Raw genomic sequence first — 17,750 nt, forward strand, 5'->3', positions numbered from 1 at the left:
GGCCCGGTGCCCTCGCTGTTCGTTGCATTTAAATGAGATGCAAATTTTAGCGACGATAATGCGATTAGTTGTGATTTTAAGCGTTTTAGTACAAATTTATGCGAACACCGGCAGCGCACCCTGGACGCGCCGTGGGTTGCTCGTGACCGGACCGGGTCCTGCCGGCCGGGCCCTCGGTCCCCGGCCGGTCGGGGAGGAACGGACGAGTGGACAGACGGAACGCCCGGAACGGAACGTTTATCGGACGAAGCTGTCCAAGCTGCGGTTGATACTGTTGGCGGATATGTTGAATGAAATTGTGAGTAACTAGTTTTGGGCTTTTGTTTATTCTCAGTTTTAGACGCGTAAGGTGAGAGAGAGAGAAAGAGGGAGAGAGTGTTAAAGTGTGGGGATTAATTAATCATCGGTTGATTTCATACTTGAAGGAAGCGTTTCGATTTTGGTTTATTGTTTCAATAGCTCAACAGTTTTTTTTAAATAATCGATTAGAAGCAACCTGATAAAACTGGTTTTGGTACACGAAAAGGGGAACGATCTATTTCAATTCTACTAGAGGAATGCCGATATTTGCCATTCTATTTCGCAGTGTTCGCAAAATTCACGTTTCGCTTTCTCCACCTGATTGAAGGCAAATGGCCGCTAAAGTGGATGTTTTTTTTTTATTACAACGCACACCAATCGCTGTCCGAACCGCGGTGCCAATCAACGGTTCGGTTGTGGAATTGATTTTTTTTTTGCTACGACCAATATTAATTATCTTCACCATGGGTTCCTTCCTATGTCGCCGTAGATTTTTGCCGATAGGCCGTATTATTTACAATCCAGATCGTCTTCACATAACGAGCTGGACGACGCAGGGTGGCTTTAATGACTTTATAACACACACACAACCGGCACGCAGGTTCGTAGTGGTGGCTGTGGAAGCGGTGTTGTTGCAATGTTGTTTTAAACTACTAAACCGCTTCACGGGTCGCGAATGCGAAGGATGCGAATGGACAAGCAGAAATTTGCTGGAGTGCTGGTTGTTGAGGTTGATGTGTGGTTTTTATCGGGATGCTTTCTGGAATCTCTCAGCATGTAGAAGATATAAAGCATTTAATTGAGATGATTTTTAGGTCTCAATTTTATAGCATTACGTATTAGTTTAGGAAGGATACAAATACATTTTCAAGCTTTTTTATAACGTAATGGTGACGTGAATTCAAAATTTGGTTCATATTCAACGCTGCTTTCGACTGTTAGATCTGTTGGATTCTGTCTTGATAAGGACTGGGACGATTATAACGATCATGTATGAATGAAGACTTGACGGCAAATGCTCGAAAGGATGTCAGGGCAGCAGCGCCACACACACTATGCGCAGATATCAAAGCTGCATAGCAAGGGTAATGTACGTTTTTGAAATCTCGGCCAAGCTTACCAACTTTGTAAGAAAGCCTTACAAGGGTTTGTGACCAAAAGACTGCCTCGTTTGGTGAAAAAAGGACCATCTAGCAAATAGTCGTTAGAGTCATTAAAGTTCATCTTCTTCAAGGCAATCCTATGGCTACTATACGACTATAGACATCATCAGCAATTGTGCCAAACAGATGTAAAGAAAATGGAGTCTACTGATGGCAGAAACCTTGAAGTTGGAAGTTTAAGACGCAAAAACTTAAATAGTGCACCGAATAATGTCGACCAAAAGAGCATCGAATTGGAAATTTGAGATTGACATTTGAATCATCTTTTTGAGATGGACGATATTTGAATTCTATAGAATATTTTAGATCACTGCCTTTTTTCTATGGACTCTATTCGAATCTGACGATTACCTGCTAGTCTAAAGACTATTGAAGTAGTTGTCCCAATGAGTTGGTTCGTAGTGATGTCAGGCTAAGGTCTAAATGATGCCAGACAGCCGAAAGAGGAGTAAGGTAATCCCAAAGTCCAAAATTGAGATGGAGTGATGGTGTTCATTCGCGATAGATTATTGAGAACTGATTGCGCTTGATGTAGAGCGATTTAAAGGAGTTCTGCTGCTGGTTCTCTCTTCTTGGCGTAACGACCTTCTAGGTCATGCATGGCATTTCTGGCTTACTAGACTTAAGTTAAGCACGTAGCCGGATAGTCAGTCCTTGCTACGGGGGGTTGATCCGGATGCGATTTTTATGCGTGTGAAGACCGGCGCCGCTACCAAATTACCCCTGCTGATTAAACATTGCTAATAAACTAGGATAATAAGATTCACTTTTACCATGTAGCATTGGCTACTGCGACCTAATCCAGATGGAAATCGAAACACAAGACTGCGAGACCGTTTCAATAGTGTAGAATTATGTCTCGGTTGTTTTAAACATAATGCAGACGAGAGGTAAATACTTGGATTTTTGTTGTTGTTTTCGAATATAATTTATTACAATTCCTTCAAGGAGCTTAGTAATTCTTGATAAAAGATCTCAAGGAGATGAGTTAATGCGTAAAATTATTGTTCAAACTCGTATACATTAGAAACGAAGTCGATTGGCTTTTGTTCCTACCAGCCAAAGCAAATAGGTGTAATTTAAACTTACTTTATGCATGACTTAAAAAAACATTTTTGTTAAAACTTAAAGCCAAACAGTACAGTAAAGCTTATAAAGTATGAAAAAAACCCGTTAAAATACTGTTCATGAATTGATTAGAATTGTACGCACGTCCGAATTTTGCACACTCGCCAATGTTTTCGGCATTCGAAATTGCTTCGTCGTTTTGTTGGCACAATTCCCGCGAGTGAGAGACAAAATTTGAAAATTTATAGAATTTTTAACAATCCGTTACTGGGGCCCAGTGCCGCTTGCAGTAGTTGATGTGCTATTGGGGGGTTTTTTTCCTGTGCGGAAACATATCTATTTTGGCACACCGGGGCTGGCCAGCCGTTGCATTGAGAAGTGTATTTTTTAATTTAGAATTTATTGTTCCCCCGAGGGGAATATGCGCTTCTTTGCCGATGCGACCATCCGGGGTTGTTTGGCAATCGGTACCGGTACCGGCTTATCACAGGATTCGATGCACGCTCGGTGCTGTTTTAGTTTGTGCTCGGTTGGACATTTTATTTGTGAAGCGTTTTGCTGTTTTGTTTGCTGCTCGCTGGTGAGAAATGTTTGACCATAAAGGGATAAAAATGCAAGATTTGATATTTATTCTTCTTGACAATTTGGCAAACAATTTGTCAGGGAGCGTACGGAGGGATTTAGCGTTGCGGACGTCAATCGCCCCCTTTTTTCGCATGTTACTAAGCGCTAGCTTCCCATACGATTGAACAGTTCGACAAATGTCATCGGCAATTTGCATAACCGCGTATCAATCCCAGTTCCCTCCCTGTGATGGATTGATTGGAATGTGCCTTTTTTATTATTGTGGCGTTTGTTTACCGATGGGAAGAAGAAAAGCTGGCAGGCAATTGACGGTAACAAGCGGCGATAGCCGTGTGCCGTGGAGCGATTTGAATCATTTTGTCGTTTTTGTCACCGTCTCCGTTGCCAACCGGTTTCACGCTGGTTGGTTTGATAGTTTTCGCATGTCAAAACACTGTATGAGAAATGCTACGGGACGGGTTACATGCCGAGCGTATTGGCTACCGGACTAGCTGCTACCGGTCGATTACGTTGATTTGACAGCCCGTTTGCGTTGATACGATGGGGCGACCGGTTTTTGGACAGCGACATAATTTATGGTTAAGTGCGTGAGAACAGTCAATGTCAAGGTAGCGGATGAGGAGAAAGAGACAGAGGGGCTAAAAGGGGTAGAATTGGGAAAGAACTGAAGTTATGCCTAATTGAAACATAATGATGTGAGAAAGATTAAGATATCAGAGCACCGTGACAGATGCTGTATATTGCGGTTTTTACCGGGTGGTTTGTGCTGTGCTCCTGGATGTTGTAAGTCTGTATTCTATAATTTAAAGCAGCTCTGATGACATTTTTCTTATTCTGTTTTTCTTTTGTACGAAACATGTTTATTAAATCATCCGTGCTGCTAGTAAACAAGAAAGACGAGAATACGTGTAATGAACGATAAGAATTACAAAGTACATTGAAGGATTTCTACATCAATCATATCATTGTTATTGCCTTCAATATGGATGGATGATGATGTTCGCAACTCTGACCTCTGCAACGGATACAAATGATCGATGATGTAGTTAGCAAACAGAGCCCTCTTAGTTGTAGTACTAATGGGATTTAAATCTAGCAAGACCATGGATGGAAAGGTTAAAGTATGACCAGTTGTGATGAGTTCTTTGAAGTGGTTAGTTAACTTCTCTCTATATTTAGTCTTCTAACGTGTTATTTATCCTATTTCGGAGGAATTCCTTTGGAAATTGGTTCTTCGCCAACAAGTACAGAGTTGTTCTTTAGGTCAAAACCATTCGGTGGTTGATGACTTGTCGCTATATCCAAAGCTAGTTTACTGAGGCTACCTATACGTCAGGAAGTCTGTCGAGCGAGAGATTTGGTAGTGATGTAGGTTTAAGCTATTGTTTTGCCTTCCGTATGAAACCTCTCTTCAGAAACAGAGTCTATATTTAGGAACTTCGAGTATACCTAATTTTTGAATTCCATATTCTTGGACATCTCTGTGAGCTTACTTATAGTTTGCAGTGATGATGAAGGGACTTCTTGGAAGAACTACATGTTGGGAAAAAGATTTGAAACTCTAAGAAATCGCTCTAGGGCAGGAAGATGAAGTTTAGATTGTGGAATCTAAAGCTATATCCAAGGACCTGGACATAGATAGAAAGATAAGATGGATCACCATTTGCTCCAAATTTAGGTCTATAAAGATATGTATTCAGAACAGATGATTGAAATGTACAATGCTTTCCACGAGTCATTCTAAGTGTTATCCTGTATTGTTGATAAGAAATGATTCCTGAAAGACGCATATGATCCACTCTAGAAATGCCTAAGGATGTTGTCTTCCCCAAGTTTACAAGTCTACTGATACAAAATGAGTGCCAAAGTCTATCTCATCAGGCAAACGATGCTGCACGAATAATCCGGATTACGTTTTAGAACAAAACAGATAGTTGTTGATTATCGATCGCCTTTCAAAGAGGGTATTAAAACACCCTTCGTCTACCTAAGACTCATATCCCCACGTACATCGGCATCTTCCCACCACCTTGGCTTAAGCGTATTCGTTGCGGTTTTAAAAAGCCAAGCGCGCTTCCATTCTGTTGCTGGTTACCGCTGTAGTTCACCCGCTTGTCGGATTAGGTGCGGTTGTGTGTGCCATGATGTGAATTATTACCAAGCATTCGTCAACCGCTGGAACACCGGAACCTACCGGTACGTACGATGCCGCTCGCAAACCGCAGCTAATCTCCCGCCATGCACGCCAGATCGCGCTAATCGAGCCGCATCGCGTACGGCCTTATGCTGGTATAGCCGTAGCTTCGCACACGGTTTCGCTTTATGACATCGTCCGAAATAGAAATCGCGAAACATCGCGAACGGGGTGTAAAGTGAAGGAAGCAAAACGACCATGCCGATGCGAGCTGCGCCGGATCGTTGTCAATGACCTGTCCCGGTGTTCTGTACCAGAAATGGTGTGATTTCTTCTACTAGAGGCCGGTCTAGAGGAACGTCTCGAAGGCACGTCCGACTCGTGTGCGGAGTGTATCGGTCGCAAGCCGATTTGGTGCGGATAGGTCGGAATCGGTAAATCTTCCGATGGGTTGCCGTGTATGGGCGCGTTGACTATCCTTTACGACTTCGTGAAGATATTGCCAGGATATCAGGTCTTCTTAAGGCCTTAACTACCACCTTATCTGGCAGGAAACAGCGCATGTTGCGCAGTGTTGTTACACTGCCATTTCCTTTCTTATTTGGCTGGCGAAAAAAAAAATACATCCCCTTCTCCATGGCATCTTTCCAGCTCCCATCACAGTTCCCTGGAACTTCTAGCTCCAGCCGGGATGCGTTTATCGACCATTCATTAATCATCGAAATACGGGATGAAAGCAGATGGAGGGGTCTCGATTGGTCGTAAGAGGCGTTAATTGCGTTCCTCGGTGAATGTGGTTTTGCTGGGAGGAGGTTTTTTTTGGCTTCGTTTGGCCTGCTCACAAACCAACTTTCTGCTCTTTAAAGTGATGACGGCCCCCTTGATCGACGGGGCCCTGCTATGGCTAAATCAAGCCGCCCGACAGGTTATGGAAGCCGGTTATTGCGGTTATCCACGTGCCGGTCCGCACAAACCCACCTTTTACCATATTTCGGCATGTCTTATTGCTTGTTTCCTTTTCGACTTGTGGACGTGTCCTTGACCTGATCGGTGTTCTGATACGGGTAAGACGTGTTGGTAAGAATCTTCCAACCAATGAAGAACAAAAAAAAAAGGTAGACACCAAAACCGAACCGTTGGAACCCACAAACTCGTGGTGGGGTTTTTGGCCATAGTGCCATTCCAGTGTTGGGGTGTGTTCTTTTCGGTGCCACTTGTAAAATTCGCAAGGGATATGAAGTGGTTGGGAAGAAGAATTAAATACCCCGCTCCAAAGCGCTCTAATTTGGCCGGCAAATTCTTGCGGTTTGATGGTTATGCGCTGACAATGACCGAACTCGTTGAATACCGCATGAAAGTTTGAGGTTTATTGGGGTGAGACATCAAAATTTTAGCTAACAAAAACCTCTCACAATTAAATACAATAATGCTACACTTAAAAGTTAATGCATTGTTCCTGGAGCGTGAATACTTTCGACATTAAACCAGCGTAATGTGAAACGGACAGCAGGTTCGATTGGAACACCGATACCAAACAACACGATGTTGCGATACTTTCTGCCACCATTTGCGTTCCATAAATCAACGCAAAGCGCTCTAAATCTGTGTTTTTTCTCTTCGCCGTTGTCTTCCCTTTTTATTGCGTCATTTCCGATACCCATTGGCCGCTAGTGGCTGGATACGCAATATCCGCAAGAGAACGCCCAGGGTCGTCGTCCGCAGGATAGCAATCAACACACACACACACAGCACGCAGCACAGCAGTCCGTTCCGCAGAATGTGTTCAAAAATTTGTGTTTGCTTACTGGCCGCTTCCAATTGCTGGCCGGTGCAGCCGGACCAGCCAACTTTGGCGTACTGCCGACTGTTGTGCGCCCGGTTTGTGCTGGTGCAGGGGAGGACCTGGTGAAGCCGTGCCATTCGTGCCATTTGTGAAGTGCGTGGCTCCACGGTGGCTGGCCGGGTTATGGTGCGAGCTTAGTACCCTGCACGGCAGGACGCTGCCGGAACGGGGGGAAGGATTGTCCTGTACCGTTTTGCCGGGACAGAATGACAAAGGTTGCAGTTTTGTGCAATCTACAACAAAACTCCGGGCAAAAGCGAGAAAGGATGAGCCAGAATTTTGGATACGGCAGACGGCATACGGTACGGGGTATTGTTTAACTGGCCAGTACGACTGTTCGACCAGACCGGCCGTCTGGTAGTCTTGTTTTAAAATGATCACTCCATTGCCCGATCCTCCCGGGCGACAGGCGACGGCCCCGTATCCGAATGTGCAATGTGTTTCGACTTGCTTTTTTTTCTTCTTTGAATGTCTTTTTTTCATTAAATAGTGGGATGGAAAAAAGGGGTGAGCCTGGGGCAGGGAGGTGGAGGACTGGTTGGTTTATGTTGCCTTTCAGTGGTTGTCAACAATTGTCGTCCTGCGTTGTCTGTCTGTTAACGGATTCATGTGCAAGCACGAACCGTGCATACCTTTACTGACAGACTGCAACTGCACATCAGCCATCAGCCCGGAAAAAGGGGCCATCGAGGGCGGTGAGTTTGATGTTCGAACGAGTGTTTAATTATATCTAAGCGGTACACGCTATGGAATTGGGTATGAATTGGGTACGATAATGGAGCTGGTCGATAGGGATGTTCTACGTTTTAGGTGCAACTGTAACTGATGGAATAGATGTAATAATTCATTTTTTATAAAACTTTGCGCAATGTAACTTCTTGTGCAATATTTAGTAAAGTCTACAAAACGTTAGTAATTTTTGTAATAAAATCAGAAATGAATGTTTGATGGATTTGTATTTCCTTATTACCTCTCCTCTTGAACGTCGCAGAAAAGAGCCTCTCTTCTTTTCTTTTATTTCTCTTTGTTTTTATTCTTATTTTTTTTATAAGTTGTTTAATACACCATCACGATTTATTTATTTTTATAGTTTGTTGGTTTGAATAAAATAATTTGGATTGAATTTTGAAATTGAAACTACGCATTGATTTTCTTTTCTTTAAACTGGATAATTCTGGTCTATTATGGTACTCAAACGTCTGATTCTGAAGATTCAGACGTTTGACGGTTTTTATGTAACTAAGCTCGTTTGAGCTTTCTCTTTTTTAGGTTTATTAAGTCAAGTTTAAGATTCAAGTCAAGACATTAAGATTAAGTCAAGGCATGAGCTTTTGACTTAATTGTGTTTGTTTCCGTTTATGGATAACTATATTAAACATTAATTAAACTCTACAAATTAGTTATTTAATTTTTTGAAGCTAAAACCAATTGTATTTTTTTACTCAAAAAACCTAACTACTCTTAACTCTTAACAAATGCTTCTTATCTGATAGAATATCAATCAACTGAATAAGAATTCAATTTTATTAAATTAATATGAATCACACATTTAAATTAATCTTAGATCCACCACATTACTCAAATTATTAGTCAAATTGTTAATTTTATCGAAGTTGTAAGTTGACTTACCTGGAAGTATTTATTTAAATTATGTTTAAAATAAACATATTTTCCAAGGATTCGAAAAATAATATGCTCCACTGCAGTAAACCAAAATAAACAGTGACGTCCAGTAATAGTATTCAAAAATAATACAATAGTTTGCAAATTTACGGTGCGCGACTACAGGAAATGATCGGCTAGTGTATCAACTAGTCGCCCAGCATAACTCCCACCAAAACGAACATCCATAGTCCACACAACACGGGCAATTGTCAGCAACAGAAGCTGAACTGATTTCCGTCCTCACCGGCCGGTGGCTCTTTACCAGCGCACTACATATATAGCTTAATTCTATTATGAGCGTACTTTCAATTTTTAATCCACCCATCCACCAGCCGGCCAGCAAGTCGTTGCAAAACCTGGCCTTCCGCGGGTTTCGGTCACTTTCCTTGCTGGCACGGTTTGGCAAATTGTTTGAACATTGTGAAACATTTCCCCTCCCGCCCCAAAGTTATCCCCTATTGAACGGCGCATAATAAGGTGGACTTGCACAGGGGGAATATGGGGTATAACCGGCTGCAATTGAAAGGAATGGCAAAGTGACGTAGAGTTTGAGGCGGAAAATGTAAATTATTTATTCATGAGTTTGTTTTAGGGGTTTTCTACGTGCAATAATGAAACTGACGGGTTATGGTAGTGATTTTTCCGATTTTCCACCCCACCCCACCCGGCCATTCCGGGGTGACTATCGCACTGGATGGTGGTGGTTCACCTGCGAAAGATCGCCACAGCAATTCGCGGTCCTGGCTTCTGGGATGGTTTCATAGGTGGCATTGTTTTGTTCAAACGTTACCGTACCACGCACGCGATCGTGGTGCCCGTGTTGCGACGAACCACCACCCAAACAAGGGATTTAAATTCGATGCCAGCCGTTTGTTGCAGGTGGGCGCACACACGGCGAGGAGGTCGGTTGGAAAATTGAAAATATGTTTTCGGCACCGTAAATTGCACCATTTGCACAGCGTATCAACGCGCTGGCGTTGAGTCCGGTGCCGGTGCCGGTGGTCTCGTCTATTAAACCCGGGCGACTGTTGCTAAATTGCAAATGTTGTTTACTTATTCGCAAAGGACAACACAATCAGTGCCACTTGATAGTGGGCCTTTGGAGGGTTTTTTTTTGGGGTGAGCATGGTATGGCACGGTACGATGCTCCTCAGAGTGGTATAATTATGGTTTTTGAATGAATTGATCACGGTGGCAAACCGTTGTTGGTAAATAGGAAAGATTTCGTGGTGAATTTTTGGAGTTATGCCTCTGGACGCGCGCGAGTAGAAATGTTTAATTTAATAAATGATTTTTCACAAGGCAACAACTAAGGTTTGATTAAATCGTATGAACACGATTGCATGCACCTAAATCCCATCCAGGCGCACTTGAATAAAGAAGTCTGCTCGGAAAGGTTCAAAGGAGCTTTCGCTTAAAAATGCTCATCATAAGTCCCTGTAAATCCAGGGTAATAGCCAATCATTTAGATGCTTAACCACCTCATGTTTCAATTTATCACTGTCTTGAAGGATATTTTATATTTAGCGCACCCGTTTTACGACGCGGAATGTTCTTCCTTCTTCAGCTTCTGTCTGCCGGGACGGAGGCTGTACCATCCGATGGCAGTAAACGTTCGGTGGGTTGGCCCATTCCGTGTCGTGAAATAAAGTTCGTGAAAAATAGCTACTATTTGTTTAATCGTGCTTTATCTACGGGACCCCAGTACGGCCGGGACCCGGAACGTTGTGTCTGGTAGCGCCTCGGCAATACGTTCGTATTGTAAGTTAAATTTAACGAACATTATTAATGCAAACGGTGCATCCCTTAACAAGGATGTTCCTTTTTTCCATTAACGAGGAATACCTTTGTTTTTTTTCTTACTTCCTACCACCATTCAATCATTCGTTCGATGTACGTGATGAGGGAAGTTTTACTCGTTCGCTCGCCCGCCTTTCATTCATTCGTTCCCCACCGTGCATCGTGGGGTTGAGTATGAGATTGAAAGGATTTTGCATGTTTGCTGCGCCCTTTCTGTTCCTCCGTTTGGGGACATCGTCTCATTATCTACCCGTCATGCGTAACACGACGTACGGTGACGTAAAAACACCATTGACACATCGGATGCATCCGGATGCAGTCGATCAATTCCGTCTGGTGGATGGCACGCCCCGAGCATCCTTTGTCTGTGGTAGAAAATTAAATTGTCATCTTTAGCGGTAGCGATTATCCTGGATTCCTGCTTTTTTGTCCCGGAAAAATGTCGGAATGCGGTGCGTTCTGGAGTGATGTAATCGGGTGTAAAAATAACTAATTTTTTGCCAGCCATCGTCGTTTAAGCACGGTAATTGGAATTTGGAGTTTGGATCGGAAAGAATAAAATTCAATTTAAAATATGTACATAAATCGACTATTACAAATAACTCATAATCCTGTCCTTTACTAGGAATTCCATCACAAATATGCACGTTCGAAGTAATGATGTTCTGTATGGTGGACGTACGTACGTAATGTCCTCTAATTGTCGTACTAATAATTACGTTTTTGTAACATTTTACCTTCCATTGAATTTTATTTCTTTGTTTTCTCGGTCTTTTCATCTCTCACGTTTTCTTCGCGCAACTGGCAACGCACTAATGAACGGGATACACTTGCCTCTCCTGGGGAATTGCGGATCGGCAATTGCAACCGGTAGCCACCGCCGCAGCTGGAATTAATTACTTGCCTGGCGAACTCGTCGACGCTGAACGTGACCACGAAGCACTGTGACTGTGAGACTTACTCGTGTAAGGATCTGCTCGCTAGTTCCAGTCCATCCCCGTTCAACTCCATCCAGCCGAAGAGGTAAGTTATGCGGGGAATATGTGGACAGTGTCAGCAGCCATCGCTTTTTCGGACGTCCCCATTACGCGAACGTCACTAATGAGCGACCGTCCGATGGTGGCTTTCGAATCCGATGGGCCTAGTGCCGGCGGTTTGGCTTTGTAACGTACGGTTGGGTATTGGGTGGTTTCGGTTCGGTTGATGCCGCCTACATTCGTGATCGGCACGCGCGTCCTTGTGGTGTGTTGTGCGTGATGATGGAAGTTGTCGAGAATTGCGCTAAGGGCAAATGGAAGACACCGGCAACCTGGTAGGGTTAAGCCCAGTTCGGTTAATGTTCCGTGTGAGTTGTGTGAATAGTTTAATATATCAGCATCTGGCAATACCGCCGCGTACGTGGTGCGGTTTGACTATTTTGAAAGGGGATTTGCTTGAGTTTCCTTTGACAGTTTTGCCCATGCCGTTGGGTTAGACCCGGAAAGCTATTGCTACCTGTATGGAGGTCCATTTAAATTAACTATGCTGAACTCAACTATGCATGCGGATGGGGATCGTTTCTAACACCTACTGATATGCGTTGGGGCCTTTGGCATTTCATAAATATTCTATAGACTGTGTAGCATCAAAGATGTAGTTATAAATTAAATGGACCGTAGAGATGTTTGCACTTGTGTTTGAAGGCTGGAATAGGTATGCATACTGCTGTAATTTGAATAAGTAAACACATATATCTTAATGGGAATCTTCTTGAAATCTCCATCAGAAGGTTTTCTAAGAATAAAATACATATTTTCTGGTTGTTTAAATCCTGAAGTTCTCTTCGTTAACCTTTGTCATTTAGGTTAACCTTACCCTTCGTTAGGGAATGTAATGTTTTTACTTCCCGATTGGGTTAAAAGTTCTCGAGTTGAGTCGAAAGTTCTCACTATAATCATGCCATAATAAAAAGTGTCAAACGTCTGATTTTTTTGGTCAGACGTTTAAGATCCCTAATAGTGCTGTATGAAACGTCTAACATGAAACATTTGTAATTTATTGTAGTTTTATTGTATTGGTTGCGTCGTGCAATAAAATCTGTTTACAACAACAACAACACAAAAAAGATTATTCTATGCACTTCAGCACATTCGTTTTTTTTAATTCGTCACATACATTAAGCATTATTACAGTCGTTAAAATACACTACCCAGCGCTATCGATGGAGCTTTCTTAAGTCCATCTCTCACGCTGAATTATCGCACATTAATGCACCGGTCGGTCGTACCTCTTATCGTCACGTTAGCAAATAAATAATAAATTAAGCAGCAAATAAATGATGCTGCCCATCCCTTCACGGGCCCTTTCCCGGTGTGTATCGAGACACGCGCAACCGACCATTTCCAGTTTACATTTCCGATCAGTGCACCACTCCAAGATGCATCCCTTGACCGTTGCCTGATTGCGTCATCAATGCGGCTAATCCTGTGCACACAGGTCCCACCACCGCTTCAGGTCGAAGGGGGAATCCCGAGATGCCGGGACCCATACCGAGATGGTAGCTGCTTTGATTGTGAAATTAATAAATTGATTGCTTAGCGTTGCGTCCCCTGACTGCCTGCCTGCCAGGATATGCAACGACCGACCGGCTGCTAATTGTGCTTTACGCGAGATCGCGTGTTGATTTACAAGTCCATAAATTTATGCACCCGCTGGCAGCCGGTGGTAATGTTGGATGCCCGCTACACGGAAGCGGCCAGGATGCAGTTTACATCCTTGCGCATTGTACAACGGGGTGCTACCGGGGTGCGTTCCGATGTTGTGCTGGAGCGTGCGATAACGCGAACGCCTTGTTGTTTGCGCTGGCAGGGAATTAATGGGTGTTTGATTATTATTATTTCTTATCCATTAGCTCTCAAACGTGCACATCGTTTCATTCGTCTGAGCGATGGATGGGTTGGTGTGCTTTTAACCTGTAAGGGGACAAGGATGTATTTTTCCTTTCTTGAAAAATTAGTTAACTTATAAGTACGGGAAGGCTTAACATAATGCTTAACTGCTTGGTCCTTCCTATTATTTGCACAGCAAAAGGTTCACTAATTCATTCACTGTTTCTAAAACGTATTCAACGTACGTACGTACGTATTCAAGTAGCAAAGTTTGAATCCAATTATCCAATCTGATTTTGATTCAAGTTGAACTGAAATGTCTCGAAAAATATCTGAAATCCTTCCAAAATTCTAGAGTTTTTCAAGTCGATATCGGTTCTGTTCCAAGTTTTTTCTACTGACGTATTGAGAGCTTTATTAATGTGAGAATTAAATGAGAATTAAATGAGAAATAAATTTTATGTCGCAAAAGTTCCAGAACGTGGGAAAAAATCAGATCAAAGTCCAGAAATGGATCCAAATTTCCCACTTGTACATAAAACTCAAACAAAACAAATCTTTTCGAGCATTAAAGTAGGCTACGTAAGAACCATTTGTAGGTTTTGTTACCGTTGAACTAGAATGTACTTAGGATTTCCTTTAAGTCATTTTGCTTTCTGGATTTTAAAATTTATTTAAAGCTTATTTGACTAACACACCGATCTCAATGCACACATTTGCGAAGCTTCCAGTGTGTCAGTCTAGACATCTTTGCACAGAAATCCTTTTGATCAAGGTCCAACAAGTGGGATTCCAGATTCCAGATCTACCACTAGAGACTCTAGTTCACCTTGAAAAGAAGTCCAAAAATTGTTCCAACTTTAGGTTGAACACATAAATTCTGCATATTCTAAGGTATCTTTGCGTAGTCGCGAAACGCTTTCAGCATCGAAGGGTTAGCGTAAATCAAATTGTATCTCAGGCTTTGTAGCCACGCCAGTACAAGAAGGCTTTGGGATTTGTTGATGATGTAGTACCGTGCAGCTGCATGATTTCACCTTGTCGGGAAGTTTGTCGATTGTCGTGATAAAGGTTCACCGCAGGGTTGATGTTCGACAAAGCTCACGAACGAACTTGACGGTGTTCGCGAGATGATGATGTCGTCTTTGTTAGCAATAATGAATCAACCGTATTTTATCTTAACTTTGAAGGCTTTTGTTGGAGCTTTGTAATTTCAAGAATGTTTTGGTTTTTCTTTTGCTTTTTTTTGAAAATTTTCTATACATTAAAAGTGAAATTGCGTTTTTTTCGGGCCCAAAAATATGAACGAAATGGTATGTATCTCCACGGAATATGTTATCGTTCGTCTACCATGGTCTCATCAGCAGTTCACTCATAAATTACCATCAAAATATCATAACCATTGCTGTGTGCGTACGAGCGGCTTTGGTGCCGTCCGCTAGATGCGTTTGTGCGTTTGGTTGGCAAATTTTCTCATTTCATCAGTCACCTCCCACTGGGGTCGAAGGGAGCTCAATCATTCATCAGCGATGGAGCGGTGTTCGTTTGACTTCCACCGGACTACGTCTGCGCCCAGCAAGCCTGTAAACGACAGACATATCAACGAGATAGAAAAAGCATCTTCAAACCACCATGGTTAGGCGCGAGGGAGTGATGATAACCTTCATGTGCATGGACCGAACGTTGATGGTAGCAATTCCGGTGGATTAGCCGGTACACTGGCGTTAAAACAACTGTGTCGAGCAGGGCTTAAAACATGGAACACCACTGGAGTACGAGCCACTTACGGCTAATGTACACGCTTTAATTCACAATCTCGTACGGTAACGCATCCACTTTTGGATCCAGCATAACAGCAGCCGGTACCGCTGCAGTCAGGATGGATTGAGATGGACGGGATAAATGAGTTCCGTTGCATCGTTGGAGCTGTGACCGAGTCGGCCTCGCACGGTGAAACGTAATTTTCTGCCACAAAAGCATGTTGAACAACCAATCTCATTAGCTGTTGAATTAGTAGAACAATGGAAGGACGCAGAAAGGATGTCTAAAGAAAGAAAAATTAAATCCTTCCTAACAAAATAAAATTATTAGTCCTTTTTCTTGCATGACAAATAGTGCAAAGAGTGATTCGTGATAAATTGTGTTCATCTTTGGCAATTTTACGGCTACCATTTTCCCAACGTGTACACGCAATCCATTTTACATGCATCTGTAATGTCGGGCGGACAGCTTCTCGATTGATATGATGAAAGGATTCAATCCTCGGTTCGAACTTGAAAGCGGTTTCGATGGGTACGATCACATCGCTGCAGCGGGTTTTACGTCCTTGGCCAGCTGACGCCATCGTAGATGGCACGATGGATTGCATTCATGTTCACGACACCATCATTGCTGACGTTATCGATATCACCTGGTGTACGGTCCTTCCGGTGCTCTACATTCTCAACCGGTACCGTCACTTAATGGAACACTGGGCCCGTGGTCCGTGGGCCGGTATTCCATCCGCCGGATGATTTTGTTCAAATATCAATTTAATTAATTCATACATAATAAATCAAACCCATTCAATCAGTGGCCGGGATCTACGGATGGTTCACTATGCCCGTAGAATGGGCGCTTCGAAGTTCCGACCATCCGTTTGACGTATCGCTGTCAGAGCAAACGTGCTCGAATGAATTTGAAAGTGATTTTCTCCACCATATAAAACTCGGTGCAGTTTGATCTATGGTAGATTAGGCTACGAGAAGGATTTGTGTTGTGTCTGTTTTTTTTTTCGCTGTGGGTGCCAATTTCAGCAACTTCCAATTCGACATCCATTTCAATGGCGTTGATGAAGGTCAGTTGTCCGTCCGTGGTGTGATTGTTCGTGAAATTTGCTTTCTATTTACTGTACATAAAAAAAAGGTTAGTAGGAACCGTGGAATTGATTTTATCGTATGGTTCACGAATTTAAATTGATTTTATCAAAGCTGTGTGCGTCAGCGATGCGTTTGTTGGGTCATTGTTACGCTTCATTTAGCATGTTGGTGAGCTCAATTTTTGGCGTTTTGTGTTCTGATGTTTGCTTTGTTTAGCTTTGGTTTGGAGTATAATTTAGTTTAAAAATCAATAAAGAACACAATTTATTTATCTTTGTATGTCTATTCTCATATAGAAATACACTGGAGTACATATGTGTAAAAATATTTATGGAACCTTGTATTTTTTAAATTTCGGTCGAGTTTTTTTTCTATTGTGTACTTCAAAAATTAAAACCTTGAAGTTATCTCATTGAAATTTATTAAAGTCTTTTAACTAATAATGGTCGTAACTCTTATCAACTATAGATCGTTCTTGGTAATTTGGCTTCGTAGTGGCTCAGTTTTTATTAATGCTGACAATTAATGCTAGGAATATTAAAAAACGACGTTGTAACCCCTAACTGCCGTAAACTGTACTTCAACATCTATCTATTTAAATTTTGATCAACTATACTGGAATTTCCTCTAAAATCTCGCAATACTTCTCTTAATTCTGTTGAGTTTTCTCTCTGTAATCTACTTTTTCCTTTATTTCTTTACGTTATTAGTTATTAGTTATTAGTATTTTCTTTGAAGTCTTGTAATTTTATCTACTGAGTTCTTCAAATAGCTTGGGCGGAATGATTGTAAATTGCTATATGATTGGGTAAGAATAGCGCTGCCCCTATATTTTTCCCCACCAGTGTATGAAGAATCAAGAATACTAAACTGTAGTTTATGTTCCAGGCGTCTTAGGCACGTTCGCACATTTATTAATAAGAAAAAGGTCTTCGCATATGCGCCCTCCAGCAGCATCTAGCAACGCGTAAACAAGCTTACATTCTACCGTACAAGTGCACTCAAGATCACTGTAGATTGCATTTTGTTGGCGTATTTATCAGCAATTACAACCGATCGTCATTAAAGTTTACTATCGTCCAAGCACCAATGCATAGCTTGCAATGTAATTCGCGTCCCAGGAGTCCACGCTTCGGCCAAGGCAGGGATAGAATTGATATTGATTTTAATGTCCATTCCGTTGGCAGCGCCACTAAAGTGGTGTGATAATGTGGAACATGTGGTACGCAATCAGTATTACGCGGTGCGGTTGCATCGTATTATCTCTGGCTGGTGTTGTACCCAGGTATCCCGACCGGTTCATTGCCACGGTGCACCGGTCTTAATGCTACAAGGACGGACGGTGCTACGATTGCTAATTGAGCATGTTCGCACATTTCGACCGGTGGAAGAAGCCGCTGAGAAGTCAAGTGTCAATATGTGGCACGACACGCTAGATAATTAAATAGAAGCAGTTGGGCAAACGAT

The 17,750-nt window shown here is 42.4% G+C and overlaps 1 protein-coding gene across 1 annotated transcript in view; it reads left to right on the forward strand.

Annotated features, from left to right (window-relative positions):
- Positions 1 to 37: 37 nt before the first annotated feature.
- LOC128718564 (uncharacterized) overlaps positions 38 to 17,750 on the forward strand; it is a 31,200-nt gene continuing 13,487 nt past the window's right edge. Inside the window, exons 1-2 of the mRNA XM_053812187.1 lie at positions 38 to 298; positions 11,433 to 11,581. Of these exons, the coding sequence (XP_053668162.1) occupies positions 38 to 298; positions 11,433 to 11,581 (410 nt within the window). The remainder of the gene's footprint in view (positions 299 to 11,432; positions 11,582 to 17,750) is intronic.

Source organism: Anopheles marshallii, chromosome 2 (genome assembly GCF_943734725.1).
Source record: "Anopheles marshallii chromosome 2, idAnoMarsDA_429_01, whole genome shotgun sequence".
In the NCBI taxonomy this organism is placed as follows: domain Eukaryota; kingdom Metazoa; phylum Arthropoda; class Insecta; order Diptera; family Culicidae; genus Anopheles; species Anopheles marshallii.